The sequence below is a fragment of the Alosa sapidissima genome, chromosome 16 (assembly GCF_018492685.1).
Source record: "Alosa sapidissima isolate fAloSap1 chromosome 16, fAloSap1.pri, whole genome shotgun sequence".
Classification (NCBI taxonomy): Eukaryota; Metazoa; Chordata; class Actinopteri; order Clupeiformes; family Clupeidae; genus Alosa; species Alosa sapidissima.
This window is the reverse complement of record NC_055972.1, coordinates 13,894,103-13,911,537: the sequence shown is the minus strand read 5'-3', so window position 1 is coordinate 13,911,537 and position 17,435 is coordinate 13,894,103. Positions and strand designations below refer to the sequence as shown.

The 17,435-nt window shown below is 49.7% G+C and overlaps 1 protein-coding gene across 1 annotated transcript in view; it reads right to left on the bottom strand.

Moving 5' to 3' along the window:
* Positions 1–17,435, bottom strand: part of LOC121684948 (WD repeat containing planar cell polarity effector) — a 72,096-nt gene that overhangs the window by 18,514 nt on the left and 36,147 nt on the right. The window contains exons 8-11 of the mRNA XM_042065114.1: positions 17,084–17,220; positions 13,474–13,671; positions 8,241–8,889; positions 2,686–2,874 (exon numbers count right to left, since the gene is read on the bottom strand). Coding sequence (XP_041921048.1) covers positions 2,686–2,874; positions 8,241–8,889; positions 13,474–13,671; positions 17,084–17,220 — 1,173 coding nt within the window. The remainder of the gene's footprint in view (positions 1–2,685; positions 2,875–8,240; positions 8,890–13,473; positions 13,672–17,083; positions 17,221–17,435) is intronic.

Below are 17,435 nucleotides of genomic sequence, written 5' to 3'. Positions count from 1 at the left end.
GTGGTGGAGGGTGGCCGTGAGGTGAAACGCCATTGCTTTTAGCTCGCACTCGCTGCTCTCTTTGTTGTTTCCTACAAACGAGTCAAAAGAAATAAATTATGAAAAAAAGAAGAAGAGGAAAGTATGAGGGTATTCATAATTTCATACTCTCTCATTTCTCTGCTCTGGTCTTCCTCTCTCTCTCATTTCTCTGCTCTGGTCTTCCTCTCTCTCTCATTTCTCTGCTCTGGTCTTCCTCTCTCTCTCATTCTTTCATTTTCTTTTATTTTTCATGCGTCTCTTAAGTGACAAAACAGCTTTCTTTCTACTCCCTCGCTCCCTCCCTTCTTCCTCCCTCTCTCTCCCCCCTCTCTGTCCCCCCCCCCCTCTCTCTCTCTCCCTTTCTCTTCTGTGCTCTTTCAAGGTCTACAGCCTCAGCTCCACCTTTTCAATTGGTGTCCTCAGCAGCAGCACTTAGAGGCGACTGAATCGGACCAGCACCACCCGAGTGATGTAGGGGAGAGGAGAAGGGTGGGGCTGCTGGTGCTGGTGCTGGAGCTGCTGCTGCTGGTGGTGGTGGTGGGTGGCTGCCCAGCGTGAGCATTAATGGGTAGGGTGTTGGCGGAGCATGGATAGAAAGGAGGGCCCCACGAAAGGGGTCACACACACAGGGGCATTTACAGCGAGCTGAAAGAGCGAGAGGAGAGGAGAGAGAGATAGAGAGAGAGAGAGAGAGAGAGAGAGAGAGAGAGAGAGAGATAGAGAGAGAGAGAGAGAGAGAGAGATAGAGAGAAAGAGGGAGAGAGAGGGAGAGAGAGAGAGAGAGAGAGAGAAAAGAGCCCTGAAAAATAGACTCCACTGTTCCTGCTCCCGTCCTCCAATGAAACACTCAATGGGCCGGTCTCGCCTTGCTACGGTATGGGAGACGACAAAAAAATCCAACAACAACAACGACAAAAAAAAAAAAAAAAAAACACACACAAAGACACACATGGAGTACCTCATGGCTACGAAACAAAAACCTGCTAAACTACTCTGTGGCTGTGAACTGTGGAGAGAAGACCACTGCAGGGTCAAACGACAGACGAGGCACTCACGGAGAGTGATAATGAACGGATTATAAAGATACTCACCATAAAAAGGTCTCGCGCCCCAATGTCCACAGCCAGGAGGAAGGCCTTTTCAAAACCGCTGGTGCCTGAGACAAACACGACGAGAATGCCAATGTGTGAATGACAACGGAGACGTGCACAAACTATCCAGGCTTTCCAGGCACCCGAGTGAATTTCAAGTGCAGGTTCTGAATTCTATTGGCTTGATCTGATTCACTATCCACAGGTTTCAAATAAAGAGACAGAGAGGGAGAATAGCTCAAGAGGAACACAGGAACACATGCACAACATATAGCTGGGAACATTATTTCAACCAACCTAACACAAAGTCATCCATTTGGTGGATATTACAACGCAAGTGTAGACAGTGAGACTCGCTCTTTAGCAAATTTTGAACACTTAAAAAATGTAAACTAAACAAATTGAGAGCACAGAGCCAGTCATATGCATCATCCCACTATGATCACATCTTTCTTTTTCTCTAGGGCTACTAGTGCACTTCTCTGGACACCAGCCAACACTCAACTGTATCTTTATCGTATTTAATCATCATAAAATGAATGTATATGGAGCAAGACACATCACTGATATCACACGTGGGATAATTCATCTCTTCTTGTGTGTTCCACATGTCATATATTGCTGCTGAGAACTGGAAATATACTCACTTCTAAATCTGGATTGCAATCCCTGCACTAAACCCCTGTTGCCCGTGTGAAGGTGGGGTCACTTGAGAGGCAGAAGCAGGGGAAGGGGGGGGGGGGGGGGGGGGGGGGGTCTCACCTGAGCAGGTGTTGGAAAAAGCGACGGGCATATCTGCTGATGGGCTCCCTGAACTCCAGAACCACTGTGTCGGACATTGGCCGAGACGGAGCGTAGAACACACCCAGAGCGGCCTCCAGGTGGGCTGCACGTGGAGTGGAGACGTGGAGACACACACACACACACACACACACACACTGAACATGGCATCAAATCCCTTACAAACATGCAGAATTAAACATTTAAACAATACAGCGGTATCAACTGTGTCACCTATCAATATTCAGTAAACAAAGAAAACATACCTCTATAATCAAATCAAATGAGTAATCTGAAAAACCTTTCTCTGGAGCCAATGAATTAACTTTACAAAAACTGGAGTAAGAAAGTACAGCTTTGTGGCAGACCATTCAAGTATAAAAGCCTGATACTGGTACTACTATATATAGAGCTGACACATGGGCTCTCACACAGACAGTCCTGACACAGAGGTCTATTCTAGCGGCCTGAAGCAGATAGGGCATCACTGGTGCAGCTGAGCCAGGAGTTTGATTAGTTTTGCACATGTTTCTCTGAACAATTACCACTCACAATTATGTGAAATCACTCAACCAAACAGCGGTCGTAATTTGTTTGATTTGATTTGACAGGCTCTTTTCTGTTAACATAATGTGACTACAGCGCTATCGGACATAAAACAAAGCGCAGCGGACAGCTGATATGGAGTGGCTCCCCACACCCCCGAGGAGAGGGCTGGGAGGATGAGGATGAGGAGGAGTGGGAGAATGGAGATGAAGAGGATGGGACGAGGGGCTGTCGATCTCTCTCTCACCCTCGCGCTCGGCGTCCAGCGGCAGCCTCAGCAGGTGTTCGGTGACGGCACTCAGGGCACGGTAGCACTCGCCGCCCGCCACACCCCAGTCCAGCGCTGCCAGGATGCCCAGTGCCTCGTCCACCTGTCCGTGCCGCAGCCGCTGCAGAACCAGCTCCACCGGACCCAGCTGACCGCTCGTCAGTGCGCCTGCAGGGACAGGACGACAACCAGATTATCACGGGAAAAAACATTCCCGATCCCTCGTTTGCTTTGGTGACACAAACAATCCACAGTCAAAATCAATTTCATGCACAAAGATATATATAAATTCTAAATATATATACATATTATAAACCAATTTACTACAGCATACATCATACATTACTGGGACATATAATATTAATGGTATCCTCCTGTAATATATATATATATCATGGATGGATGGATGTGACTGTTTATACCATGACCTTCTGTGGAACAAAAAGGAAAACATGTTTCCTGGTTGAGAGCACTTTCACACACTGTTTTTTTTCATAGGCAGGTAACACTATCATTGGAAGACTGCCACATAATGCATTCCTCTCTCTCTCTCCAACTGGTTTCTGTGCTCACAGCTATCTTATGCTAATGGTCACTTGCCCTCCAAACTCAAGCCAATTAGGCCCCACACATTCCTCGTCCACTTGGCGGACACCAAGCTGCCTCCGTCCGCACCCACTGAGACGGTCATCATCCGCCCTGGGCCCTGTAGGTCAGCCGCCTCGCTGATAGCCCTCCTCTCAGCTCCCGTCAGTGCAGAGGGCTATCAGCTAGACGTCATGTGGACGCACTTTCCCCCACACACAGATAGTGAAGGAGAACGTGAAGGGGTTCTCTGGGCAGGGTCAGGCATCGGGGGTAAGTAACTGGCAGAAGATCTTTAAAGGCACTGCACGGCGCCAGATTGGCATCGACGGCCGCATCGATCAGCTCGCTCTGCTTGACAGCATCCTTGCGCTGCAGGCTAAAAGCGCTGGGCTAGAATATACATGGAGTGTCAACAAGGCAGTTGTGGCGTCCATACCATGCACAGAGTATATATATATGTAAACATGGGAGAAGGGCGTGCGATGTCTGGATGAGAGGGCACATGTTATGCCTAGCATATATGAGAGAGAGCATGTTTTCCACAAAACTTGCATAATAATTTGAAAGGTTCTTTGTTTTCCTCGGTTGCTTGTGTTGTTTTGGCTTTTCACGCAAAGTTCACAGAAAGGCCAGCTGACATGTGATATAGCTAACTGGACACGTTTTCTGTTTCTCTCATATTCTTTTTCTCCTCTGTGGTCAATCTCCTGTCAGCCTTCCTCTTCACCCTCGTGTGAGACCCTTCACCTGACACCTGCTGTCTCCCCCACCAACCCCCCCCCACCCCCCCCCCCCCCCCCCCCCCCATCATTCTCTTTGTTTATTCCCCACCCACACGTGCCAATCAAAAAAAACTAAATTGAATGTCCGCACACTTGCTCCCGTTTTGCTTTATCTTTTATTTCACCAAGTGAACGTTTTCGAGCTACACGCTCTTCATCAGACTCACCACCCACACGTGCTCCCATACCCATCATCTTCCCCCTTCCTCAATTCTTCTCCATCATATTTAATTCCGTTCAATTGATAGATAGATAGATAGATAGATAGATAGATACTTTATTGATCCCCAAGGGGAAATTCAATTGTCACCTTTCCTCTCTCACACCGCCTTGCCTTCTCTCCTTCTTTTCCTCCGCCCCTTTCTCTCTCTCTCTCTCTCTCTCTCTCTCTCTCTCTCTCTCTCTCTCTCTCTCTCTCTCTCTCTGCCGCACGGGGTTTCCGTGACTGTGGCAGACGGCAGTCCGGACCGAGGGCCTGTGATCACAATGAGCAGTAATCACCCGCGGCAGCCGACACCTCCACTGCCGGTACAAGCACAAAAAGAGTGGACTTAATTATTCAGCAGTCCGCTAATCCGCCGGTATTGAATCACCGGCGGCAGAAAGGCAGAATCAATCGGAGCGCCGCTTAACCTTGTTCATTCCTCAACAGGAGCTAAAGCCAGTGAGCTCTCTTCACAAACCGGCCAAAACAAAAGGGGCACGCGCAACTGTCATAATGAAGATCACACACTCACAGTGGCGGACACACATACACACGCACACACGCACATACACACACACACACACACACACACACACACACACACACACACACACACACACACACACACACACACACAAACACACAGGCTCTGAATCCTGTCCGCCAGAGCAACCCAATTTGACAGGGCGTTATTGTTTTTGACCCCCATGATCCTCCCCTCTCTGCTGGTAATTCCACAGGAGAGCCCTGGGTATGTGGCCTCAGCCTAATCTGATACGGGCGGCACCCAGGAGGGTGACCCTGGCCAGGTACACGTGTCCTCCATCAGCGACGGCGTCACGTGTGAGTGTGGAGAGTGTTTCTTTCTTTGGACAGCCACCATATTGTCTAATTGATTTAGAGGAAAATGGTGTGAGTGAGGGGTGGGGAGTGGGGTGGGGAGATGGGTGCGCCCAATTAAAATTACAAGCAGGCAATTAGCAGACGGCCCAGCCTAAATCCTCTAAAGAGCCCGCTAATGTGGCGAACGCATCAGCTGAGCTTCCCATGGATGGGGTGGGGAGGAGAAAGAAGAAGAAACATTTGAGCCGTGCGTCACCGTCTGTTCCTGGCTAAGTCTCTTTGGAGACGGAAAAGCAGCATACGCGCAGAGAGAGAGAGAGAGAGAGAGAGAGAGAGGGGCGGATTATCCACAGGAAAAAAATCCCCCCGTTTGCTTTTGGTGACACAAACACAAGGTGCAAAAATCACGCTCAGGACTCCTCGACGTCCTGCAGAGAGCAGCGACTTACACACAGTCCATGAGTTGGGGGGAGATAACTCATGACAAAAAGTGTAAGAACAGCGCTGACAAAAACAGGAAGTCAAAATCAAAATAAAATGTGCTTGTGTCAGGGTGGGCATGTCATTTCAGAGCCTGATAAGCAAACCAATGGGAAAACTGACAATCAGAAGGTAATTATAATATACTGTACTTCCAGAGATAACAATGACGGCAGGGGGACAATCAAACTGCAGTGATATATGCAAGCTTTCATGACAAGGACCAGGTTAATGTGTCCCTATCCAGCTCCAGAAAAGTCCTTTGAGGAGAGGGAATGTCCACTTATTTCAAAGCTTTAATAAAATAACAGAACCAGACAGTCTGACAGTTGTTAGACTGCATGAATACAGAAAATCAAGAAGGTATCAAGGTTAGAAGTGTGGAGAGTGTGCTCCTAAGAGCTTGACTGTGCAGCAGCGTGTCACTGTTAGAGTTGTCAGTCCCACCTGTGCCTCTGCACCCCAGGTGTGTGCTTCTACACTCTGAGTAAACAACAACGACGACGACAACAACCAATAAACAAAAAATAAACAGGACACCATTTGGCTTTAGGGGCCCAAACTGTTTTGAACACACACTGTTTCCCGCTTGGAAGACTACGGTGAAATATTAAGGAATATTCCGACACGCTCATGAGTCGTATCACACACGCTCGGAATAAGAGGAACGTTCTGCACCAAATTAAGCAATTTAGATGATTTTCCAGTCCCATTGGCCTAATGTCGGTGGAAAAAAATGTGGCAGTGAAGACAACAGCAGCTAACATGACGCAACTGTCACAACGAAATATTATAACGCTGTGCTAAATTTGTTTCTGCTTTGATTTCAATGTGCAAATTAGTCTTCCTTTCCTCTCCCCTCTTGTGCTCTCTTTCCCTCTCTTTCTCTCTCTCTCTCCCTCTCTGTCCCCCTCTCCCTCTCCCTCTCCCTCTCCCTCTTTCTCTCTGCCTTCTCCTAGCGTGGAACCCAGCTGCCCTTCAATATCCCGTCTGCAAACCAGAGCAACTCCAGCAAACGTGTGCCCAGATGAGATAACTGGAGAGGTGGCGGGGAAAAAAAAGGCATCACGAGAGAGAGAGAGAGAGAGAGAGAGAGAGAGAGAGAGAGAGAGAGAGAGAGAGAGAGAGAAAGAGAGAGAGAGGAAGAGAGAGGGGAGAAAAAGAGGCTTCTTCTGGAAAGCTGGAGGCGTGCCAAGGCTTTCTTCCTCCGCTGCTTCTAGCTCACTCTATCATGTAGCGGCCTTAATGAAATGAGTCAATAAATAAAGGAGCAAGCGAAACAAGCAGGCAGACAAACAAACAAACAAACAAACCCAAACGCGCCGCACACCCGTCCCCCTGAATTACCCGTTAACACAGAGATGCACGTTTTCTTTTTTCCTTTCTGTTTTTTTTTTTTCACTTTCTTCATCAAAACCCTGGCACATGATCAGAGGAGAAAGGGGACTATTGTCGTCCTACTGCCTCCCTCCCTTCTCCAATTATTCCTCTCTCCCTCTCTCTCTCTCTCTCTCTCTCTCTCTCTCTTCTCCTCTCCTTCAAACTTCAGTTGAGCTGCAATGTGTCACATCTTCCTCCAAAGTCACAATTAAACAAGGCTGGCTTGGCAGGTTTTGATTGGCAAACTTTATCTGAGTCCCCCCCGAGGGACGCGCGGCCACTGTAAATGATTTATCGGCAAAAATACATCCCACAATTCTCCTGGAGGCTCTGGCCTCAGGGCAATTATTGAGTGACCTCTACAATTGAGGCTCCTCCCTCTGTGTGACTGCCAAATTAAACTGAACGCGGTGTGTGTGTGTGTGTGTGTGTGTGTGTGTGTGTGTGTGTGTGTGTGTGTGTGTGTGTGTGTGTGTGTGTATGTGTGTGTGACCGGAGGTATCATTTATCATAGGTGTACGTCAGAGTCCCAGGTACTGAAAATGAACTAATTAGTTGAGGTATTAAAGGGGGACTGTTGATTAGTGGCTGCAGTGTTGGTTTGGTGAGCTGGCACCTCCAGAGCAAGCAGTCAGTGGAGGGGAACTGCAGAGGAGCTAAATGAACCGTCCGCACCAGCAGCACACACACCAGCGCCCACTACTCCTGGGAGCCTTCTGGTCAAGCTGAGCCCATCCTGGTAGCACAGCCCCTTCTCCCTCTCTCTCTTATTTTCTCTCTCAGTTACCTTGCTCTCTCACTCTCTCTTTCCGTCCCTCTTTCTCTCTCTCTCTCATTTCTCTCACTTTACTGCTCGTGTCCAATGTCAATCTATTTCTTGCCATCTCTCTGTCCTCCTCATCTGTCAAACAGCTGCTCGCTTCCCTTTGTTCTCTGCACTTCACCCTTTTCCTCCTGGCTTGCTTGCCCATGTGCACACACATACATGCACACACACACACACACACACACACACACACAAACTGACTTGTACACGCACACACACACTAGACACACACTCACACACACACAGAAAACACACACACACACACACACACACACACACACACACACACACACACACACACACACACACAGACCCCTACCAGTACCTACACACACACACACACACACACACACACACACACACACACACACACACACACACACACCCCTACCAGTACCTACACACACACACACACACACAGTACACTCACCCAGCTTCAGCCTCAGTGCAGCCACGGGTCCTCCATGGAAGCTGAGCAGCAGCAGGTCATGGACCTCCAGCCCCCCGTCCCCCGCCGCCTGACTGCCCCACTGGGCGGCAGCCCACTGCAGCCCCACCAGACCCCCGGGGGCCCTCAGGTGGCGGCACAGCTGGAGGCTAGGGCCCGGGGACCGGCAGGGCTGCTCCTCGTCCAGCAGCCGCAGGGGTAGGGGCGCCAGGCCCAGGTCGAAGCACTGCAGCTCGCCCTGGCCTCCCCCGACCACCAGGAGGGCCCCCGCCGGGTGCCAGGCGCACAGGCTGGGCAGCATGGGGCAGTGGACACGCAGCGAGAGCCTGGCGTGGCCCCAGTCGCGCAGCACCAGCGACGAGTCGCTCAGGCCCAGCAGGAGGCGGCTCTCGGAGGGGTCGCGTGCGCAGCTGATTGGCCGGGAGGGGAGGGTCAGCCGCTGGACGGACAGGCGCTGCAGGCGGCCGCGGGCGCTCTCGTAAGTGGCGCTCAGGGCCGTGACCGTGGTGACTGAGGCGTCAGGTCCCGAGGGGGCGTCCGCGGGCACCTCAACCGTCAGCAGCTGGTACGGCTGAGTCAGGCTAAAGCTGCAGTCCAGTGGGTCGCCCTGGGTACGCACACAGCTCAGCACCTGCACACAGAGAGAGACAGGGGGAGAGGAGGAGGAGGAGAAGGAAGAGGAGGAGGAGGAGGAGGAGAGAGAGAGAGAGAGAGAGCGAGAGAGAGAGTAACAGTCAATGGGGAACATAAAATAAATATAGACAAAAAATACATGTGGGACTATAAAGAGAAAAAATCCAGGACTTCAGAGGGGAAGGGGGTATGAGAGAAGCGAGAGAAAATGAACAAGCTGTACAAACAGGGCTAATACAATAGTGTTATAAAGATTCTGTCTATAAACAGCACCTTCAGATCATCCCTCTCACCCACTCCCCATCTCCTGGTCTAATAAATCAAACAGAATCACAAATGCCCTATTGATCAGGCTGCCATGTATATGACATTTTTAAATATCACTTGATGAGACATTTATACATTCTTTCCTCCTGTCGATGGCCGATCGATACAGGGTGAAAACCTGCTCCCGCTTGGGGATACAGTTGTGTGTGAGGGAGGCCGTGACAGGACGCGCTGACCATGGCCGTGGTGGCGAGGCTCGTGGCCGGCCCAGCGTGTAAGACACGTGTAAAGTTAATATTCAGCGTGTGTGCTACATCACTTGCGCAAACAGGGGCACTGTGACAAAAGATATCGCCGCCATGTGCCACCGCTACAATGAGGCATTCTGTAAATTTGTTTGGAGATTTAACCTCTACACACACAGGCTTAAAAAGTCCCTATCGGAAAAAAGCATTCAGGGCTTTTTTTTTTTTTTGTCCCCCCCTTTTCTCGCAGTTGCCTGCAGTAATGAGTGTGGTTCATTTCGCCGTGTAGACAGAACGGGGGGATCGGGGCTGGCTGGCGCAAAGCTGGGTTTTGTCGGCGAGTGCCAAAAAGGGAGTTAAGCAGGTTGCCTATGGTCTATGTGAGGAAGCAGATGATTTTTTTTTTTTCCCATAATCCCCAGGGCCGGCTCCTGCTGCTCCCCAGGGGGGCGGTGGAGGGAGAGAGGGAGGGAGGGGAGGAGGTGGGGGGAGGGATGGGAAAGGGGAGAGGAGGGGAGGGGAGAGGAGGGGAGGAGGTGCTGACAGCACAGAGGAGAGATCCGGATCGCTGCCAGCTCTCCACAGTGGCGGGGCCCGCTGAGCCACACCTGCCCCAACCACGGGCCCCGTCCTCTGGGCTTCAGCCGCAGCTGGCCTGGGCCTTGGCACCAGCAGCCCCCGCCGACCCCGGCGCACGCTCTCCACGGCCACAGCCACGGCCGGCCGGGAGAGGCCAGTTGGATGGCCACAACCCAGGCTCTCTGCTGGGCTTATCCCACTGTGGATGGCCACAACCCAGGCTCTCTGCTGGGCTTATCCCACTGAGGAGTGGGGCTCTCACTTCAGCAGGACAGGACAACACACACACACACACACACACACACACAGAACTTTCACACAGCCTCAGCGTCACACACACCAACAACCAAAATAACCACAAAAAATACAGACAGCAAAAATGATAACAAAAACACAACAAAAAAGGTAACCGTGGCAGCCGTTCGTTAGCTGGCATCTGTCGCAGCACTGTGGGCCATTTTGGGGGTGCCCACCTCTCATCCACCCCCCACCCCCCCTCCCCCAGCCCTCGTTGAAAAGCGCTTTAACATCTTCACAGGGTGATCCTTCTTAAGACCTGCATTGAGAGACGCCTCAAATCCCCACAGCTGTTCCTGAAACAATGAGAGATTCAATTTCACAAAGTGAGCCCAAGACAAACGGCATCTCCACGCACCTCCAGAGCTCAAACGCAGCCAGGGAGAGAGAGAGGGAGAGAGAGAGGGAGGGAGAGGGAGAAAGAGAGAGCAAAAGAGAGAAGGAGAGGGAGACAGAGGGAGGGAGAGGGAGAAAGAGAGAGAGAGAGAAAGAGAGAAGGAGAGGGAGAGAGAGGGAAGTAACAGCGGTAAGTAGGTCTTTCCTAGTTATTGGTTTCAGTGACTGGTCAAAACTATTCTCCCCTATTCTTCTCTGAACTCTCTCCTTTTTTCTTCGGGAGGCATGAAAGATAAACCCAGCATCGTCCAGCTGAGTGCCAGCCCTTGTTCACAGCAGTGCCCTTTTTGAGCCAATTTTCCAGCCCACGGAGCAGAGAGAGAGAGAGAAAGAGAGAGAAGGAGAGAGAGAAAGAGAAGGAGTAAGAGAGTGGGGGAGGAAAAGGAAGAGAGGAGAGAGAGATAAACGAGGAGAGGGTGGTGACTCCTGAATAAGTTTTTTGGTCTCCAGATTGGGGCGCAGATGCGGCTAGCAGCAATCCCGTTGCCTCTGCACAGATACTTGTCAGCCTGGTGTGCCATGAAATCCTCCACTGGCTCCTGCACATACTGCCCTTATGCACGACGGAGAGAGAGAGAGAGACAGAGAGAGAGAGAGAGAGAGAGAGAGAGAGAGAGAGAGAGAGAGAGAGAGAGAGATGGAGGGGGAGATGGCCTACAGACCACAGGCTTACCCCCCCCCAACCCCACTTCTAACCCAGTTAGGAAATACAGCAACAACAAGAGATTTTGAACTTCTTTGAAGTTGTGATTTGTTGTAATTACACTTTTTTTTTTCTTTTATCTTCGTGAATGTAAATTCATCAAGATGTTAAGCTAAAGTGATAATATGAAATGCTAATAAATATCTTTAGTCTTTTGCAAATGTGGTTATTGAAGTATAATGAGCAAGGCGTTTTCCTACAGTGCTCATTTGTGTTGTAAAATGTGTCTGGAAATGTCTCAGCAGTCGCACGACTGGCATCATAAACATACACAGACAACCAAGGGGGATAAGTGTTAGAAGATAGATAACAGGATACGCACACACACACAAAACACACACATATATACACATAAGAGTGAAATTATAAACACACATGCACACAAACAGACAGACATAAAACAACAGCAACAATAACAACATTAAGTTGGAAAAATATGTGCATCTGTTTGCTTTTTTCCATTAAGATTATTAAATTCCAGCAAGAGGGAATCGTTAAAAATGTTAAACTGCTGCATAAACCGGCACACATACCAGTACATATTTTTTTTCTTCCAGCGTGCCTTGGCTCTTCTTATCAGTGAGGGGTAAGAATTAAGACCACATAGGGAAATAAATCAGACTTTTAAATGCCAGAGACTTAAGTAGAAAATTGGCTTAGCATGCAGATAGCAAACTTAACAAAAGGAACATATATATGAGCTTGAAGTGATTGAAGTCCCAGCCTTTCTGATGAGCAAAGTGTTTGATTTGCTCCATGGGTCTTACATAAACTGCTAGCTTAATTTCACACTGCGGATCTGAAAATGACAACAAACACTTTAATTAGAAACGATGCAGGCAAGGAGACTTTAATGTTCTTTAAGCAGAGAAGGGGGGAGAAAATGAAAAAAAAAAAAAAAATAGGTGAAGGACTAAGATAAATCCAGTGCGGGTTCCAAACCGTCTGAACCGCCCGGCATCCTTGCTTGCTTGCCTGTTTATTTATTTCTTTCCAACCCCCCCCCCCCCCTCCCCCCCTTCCCCCTGCAGCCCTCCGCGTTTGTTTTCATTATGTGCATATGCAATTGGTAACGCTTCGCTTTCACTCCTTCTCCATAGCCTCCCTCCCTCCTCTCGCTCTCGTCTTTGCCTCGACTCTTATTTCTTTGCACCTACCACCCCCCCCCCCCCCCCACCACCACCACCACCCCCTCCACGCTCGTGAATATTTTGCATGTGTTTAAGAGACGGCGTGCTATCATTTCTTAAGCTGCGCAACTCGGAAAATTTGGGATCGTCTGCTGCGTGCGACATTCCCGCTTCTTTACCAGAGCGGAGTGGTGGCGTCGGATTGAAGGGGAGTGGCGGGGGTGGGTGGTTGGGGTACCAGTGGGTTTGTGGGGTGGCATGGCAGCCATGCTGCCAGTGCACTGTGCCCAAATCACGGCTTAGTTCCCCATCTTTACCAACAAATAAATAAATAAACTGAATGGAATGAAATTGAAACGCCACCCCTGAGATGTCTAAGGCTATGCTACTGTAGGCTACTGCTGAAGCTCTATGGCAGCGTGGAGAGGGGAAGGACTGTGACTGCTGTAGGAGAAGACACCAGCAGCATTATGCTTCCTTGACGTCTGCTGCCGTGGAACTCCTGGGAGATCAAAGTCCGCTAGTGTCTAGTCTAGAGAAAACTCTCTTATGCTTCCCAAAATAACATCATCTCTGTTACCTAAGCTGGAGTCATGATGACATATATAGCGGAACCGCTGCGTGTGCAGTGCTGAAAAAGCCATGGCGTTGCACATATGGAACTAAAGTTGACACGTGACAACAAAAGGCAGAGAGCATGACTAAAAAATGCAGAGAACACGACTAACAACAAGAACAGGAGGTGAGAGAAGAAGACAGAAAAACAGTGGAGGGGGGGCGAGAGACTGGCCTGGCCCCTGATCACTCAAGCATCACTGCAGCATCATTAGAGCCCTTTCCATTATTTAAGAGGTTATGCCCTATTTATTAACTGACCAGTGTGTGTTTACATTTCAGCCCAGTGCTCACTACCCCGCCCCACACACACACACACACACCCCATGTGTGATGGACCTGGCTCTCACCTTGAGGCCCGCGGGGTCAGAGCAGCTGAGCAGAACCAGGTTGGCCCTGTCGGCCTCGCTGGGGAGTGGAGACCAAGGCCGGGCCTCCTCATCGTTAGGCGCCGGCCACCAGCACACGGCCACGTCCTGCGAGCGACTCAGCCCCACGCGCCGGCCCAGGCGCCGACCCGCTCCACTGGGCAGCACCACGCTCGAAACCTGGGGGGGGGGGGGGGGGGGGGGGGTGTTGGGGTATGGTGTAGGGGCGGAGAGATGAGACATGTAAAATTAAAGAACGAAAACAACAAACAAAACAAAACAAGGGCAAGACGATCAACATACACAAGTGCAGGCTAGGAGGGATCAGACCGTGCCCCGCCATGGTGCCCATGAGGTGGGTGTCCAGCTTGGCACAAGAGAAAGACAGAGGGAGGGAGGGAGGGAGAGAGAGAGAGAGAGAAAGGGTGAGAGATAAGAGACTTTCTTTCGATTATATAGCGGGGTGTTGCTTTAGTAATAAGGTTTCATGTGTCACTTTTGGGGCATTCAGGGTTTCAGGCTCCCCCTTTTTCAGATAATTCATTTCAATAACCATGTTTGTTCGGCATTTTTTTCTGGTGGCGGGAGGTTGTTTGCCCGCAAATACAGACACGCTCCTACGCACTAAGGGCTGCGGACTGCTCCTGTAATGAGATCTCAAGGTGCCCGGCACAGTTCATCGGGAGAACGGGGCCGTCCAATAACCACCACAACACTAAACAAGACGCATTGTACGTGGGGGAGGGGGGGTGGAGGGGGGCACAGATAAAACCCCCGACGCAAATGAATGCAGCCTTCCAACTTGAAGGTCTTCTGCTATGACCCCGGTCTTTTATGTGGGGACCACGGAGCTTATTTGCTTTTCTGTAACAAGAGCGATTTCCATACCGCCTTTTATGGCGCTGGGGTTTATCTGCGCCAGTCACAACACAATGGCGTCTTCCCCGCGTGTCAACAGCTCTATCTCGCCATTCCCAGACTCGCGGCTGCCTCGACCCGCCGCCATGTTGGAGATGGGAGGAAAGTGCAGGCATGAGCGAGGGAATGGGGGTGGGGGTGGGGGGGGGGTGTGTTTGGTGGTGGGATTCGGGTGGGGAAATGGTGGGAGTCTCGGTGCTGAAAGATCATTTGGCTTTGTGATGGCTGTTTAAAGGCACCAGAGATATAGAGAGAGAGGAGGGAGTGAGAGGAGCTAGGTTTAGATTTCCCCCACCCACATTTCACAGCAATGAGACGGACCAAAATCGCCCCAAAAATATATCAAGAGACGCCAAAAAAAAACACACACACACACACACACACCACACAGAGGAGGGGGAGAACACATATCTTCTTTTACTCTCCTCCTCTTCCCAAACACACACACACACACACACACACACACTCCCGTCCCCTCCCCTCCAACTTGCCATCTTGCTGGCGTTTGCTGGTCAGCAATAATCAAACTGCTTTCTGGGGGATTAGACTCAAAGCTTAGCCTACTGGACCAAACACTGGGAGAGGCCAGGGGGGTCCCCTTATCAGCCGTGGGCTTCTGGATCCAGGCGCACTACAGGAGAGATTGCTTTCATATTCCCGTCTGTGCCGCAACAAAGGCCGACAGTAATGCTATAACGCCACGGAGCAATGGGTGTTAAGGGCCCGATGCATTTATGTATTGTATTTAGCACATAATCAGACTCATCCAAATTGTGATCTCACCACTTGGCTCTGGCCATTAAAATGGGGTTAATGCTTTCAGGGGATGGAATAAAGCCTCTTCCCTCCATTTTTTAAAAAAATATGTGGACCAAATTTTTTGGGGGTGGTGTGGGGATATATAATTATATAAATGAATAAAAGAATGCGCGGAGTGAGAAGGAAAAAAACAGAAGGAAGAAAAGATCACCCTGTTTTTTTTGTTTTTTTCCTTCTGCCCCAAAAGTGGGGTAGAGGGTCGAACTTGACCCTGCCCCAACCCCCTCCCCCCCAACCTTTGCGTCTCCTCGGCAGAGGCATAAGCTGGGTGAACATCACAGAGTGAAAGAAATCCATGCAATTATAGAGCTACCCCCTCACCCCATCAACGCAGATCCTCCTTTTGGCTTAGAACAGGCGTCCTCCAAAAACCCCACTGTCTGCCCGCCTGCCTGTCTGTCTGTCTGTCTGTCTGTCTGTCTGCCCCCCCGCCTGCCTGTCTGTCTGTCTGTCTCTCTGTCTGTCTGCCCCCCCGCCTGTCTGTCTGTCTGTCTGTCTGTCTGTCTGCCCGCCTGTCTGTCTGTCTGTCTCTCTGTCTGTCTGCCCCCCCGCCTGCCTGTCTGTCTGTCTGTCTCTCTGTCTGTCTGCCCCCCCGCCTGTCTGTCTGTCTGTCTGTCTGTCTGTCTGTCTGTCTGTCTGTCTGTCTGTCTGTCTGTCTGTCTGTCTGTCTGTCTGCCTGCCTGCCTGCCTGCCTGCCTCTGGCTCCTTCTTTATACCACACATCTATCACCCTTCTAGCAAGTGGACACAGAGAATATGAGCCACACTGAATTTATATTTCTATGCACTCGTTTTAGTCCAGCACTTCTATGGAAACGGCACCGATAGCAATGTGAATGGGTCATTTATCTGCACGTCTGCATGCAAGCTCCGTTCAGGGCGAGAAGAAAGATGTTCACCTATCTGATGGGAAGAGTTTACTTCTGGGGGGAAAGGGTTGAGGATCAAATATGGCTGCCGGCTGGATCCGATTCTTCGAGAATATCAGATATTCAGACGTATTCCCTTATTTATGATTTTATCGCTGCTACATTATTAATGTAATCGGTTACTGTGTCAATCAGCCTAACATTGACTACTAGAACATGATATGCTAGGTACAGTAATTAAACTCTAGAGCTCTGTGTTTTTGTGAAATGGGTGAGTTTTTACTGTTGTTTAGCTCATTGTGTCTCCCATGAATTCTCTTTACGCTTCGAAGACCGTATCTATCAAATCTCAGGACGGCATTAACACACTGGGTCAATCAGCGTGCTCTTAAAAATTAAACACTGTGTAACTGTGGCCTAGAGAATGACAATAGCCTTATCCTCAGAAGCCTATATGGTGCCATGAAGTCAATGTGGATTCCGTACAAATATTTATGATAGAGGGTGTTATTTGACACTGTGAGGAGATCTAAACTTTAAAGGGGGGCTTTCACAAACTCCACAAAGCCACTAAAAAACAGTTAAGAGATTTCGACACTTTATTTTTTTCCCGACAGACAGATCATTTGTGGTTATTTACTGACCAGTCCTGCTGCCCCAAGGTGGCCCCCAGGGTGTACAGATGGAGGAGAGGATGCTGGGTAATTGCTGCTGTGTCATTCCCCTGTGGTGAAGCGGGGAAGGTAAGCCCGCTCCTAATCACCACAAAAAGCCAAACAACTAGAGGCACCCCCTGGGTCCTTAAGTGGCTTTAATTGAGTCACCACATATCCCCTATCCACCTATCCTGACCAACAGGTTGTGTGTCTCTGTGTGTGTGTGTGTGTGTGTGTGTGTGTGTGTGTGTGTGTATTGGGGGGAGGCATGGTAACAGTTTGTGTGAGTTTGAAGTGGCAGGAGAGTGGGGGGTTGTGGGTTGTTCTCACCTTAATCTCTGATGGAGAGAGCTTGTCCACGCGTCGACTGGACTCAGGGGAACCCTGGGTCTTCTTGGCCATGTGAACCAGGCACACCTGGTTCTTTTCCACAAAGGTGAGCAAAAAAAGCTTGTCCGTGATGACAGCTGAAGGACGAGAATAACCAACAAAATAATCTCTTGAATAAAAATGATTAAGAAAGACAGACATAACATAAAACAAGCACGAACCGATTCAATACATTTTAAAAAAAAGACAACCTTGATAAAGACTGTTTGCAGAAACATCGGTCTTGAATAAATAACTTCAAAAGAGATCAGAGTGTACGGCTACCCTGTCCTTATTCGTAAAAACATAAGAC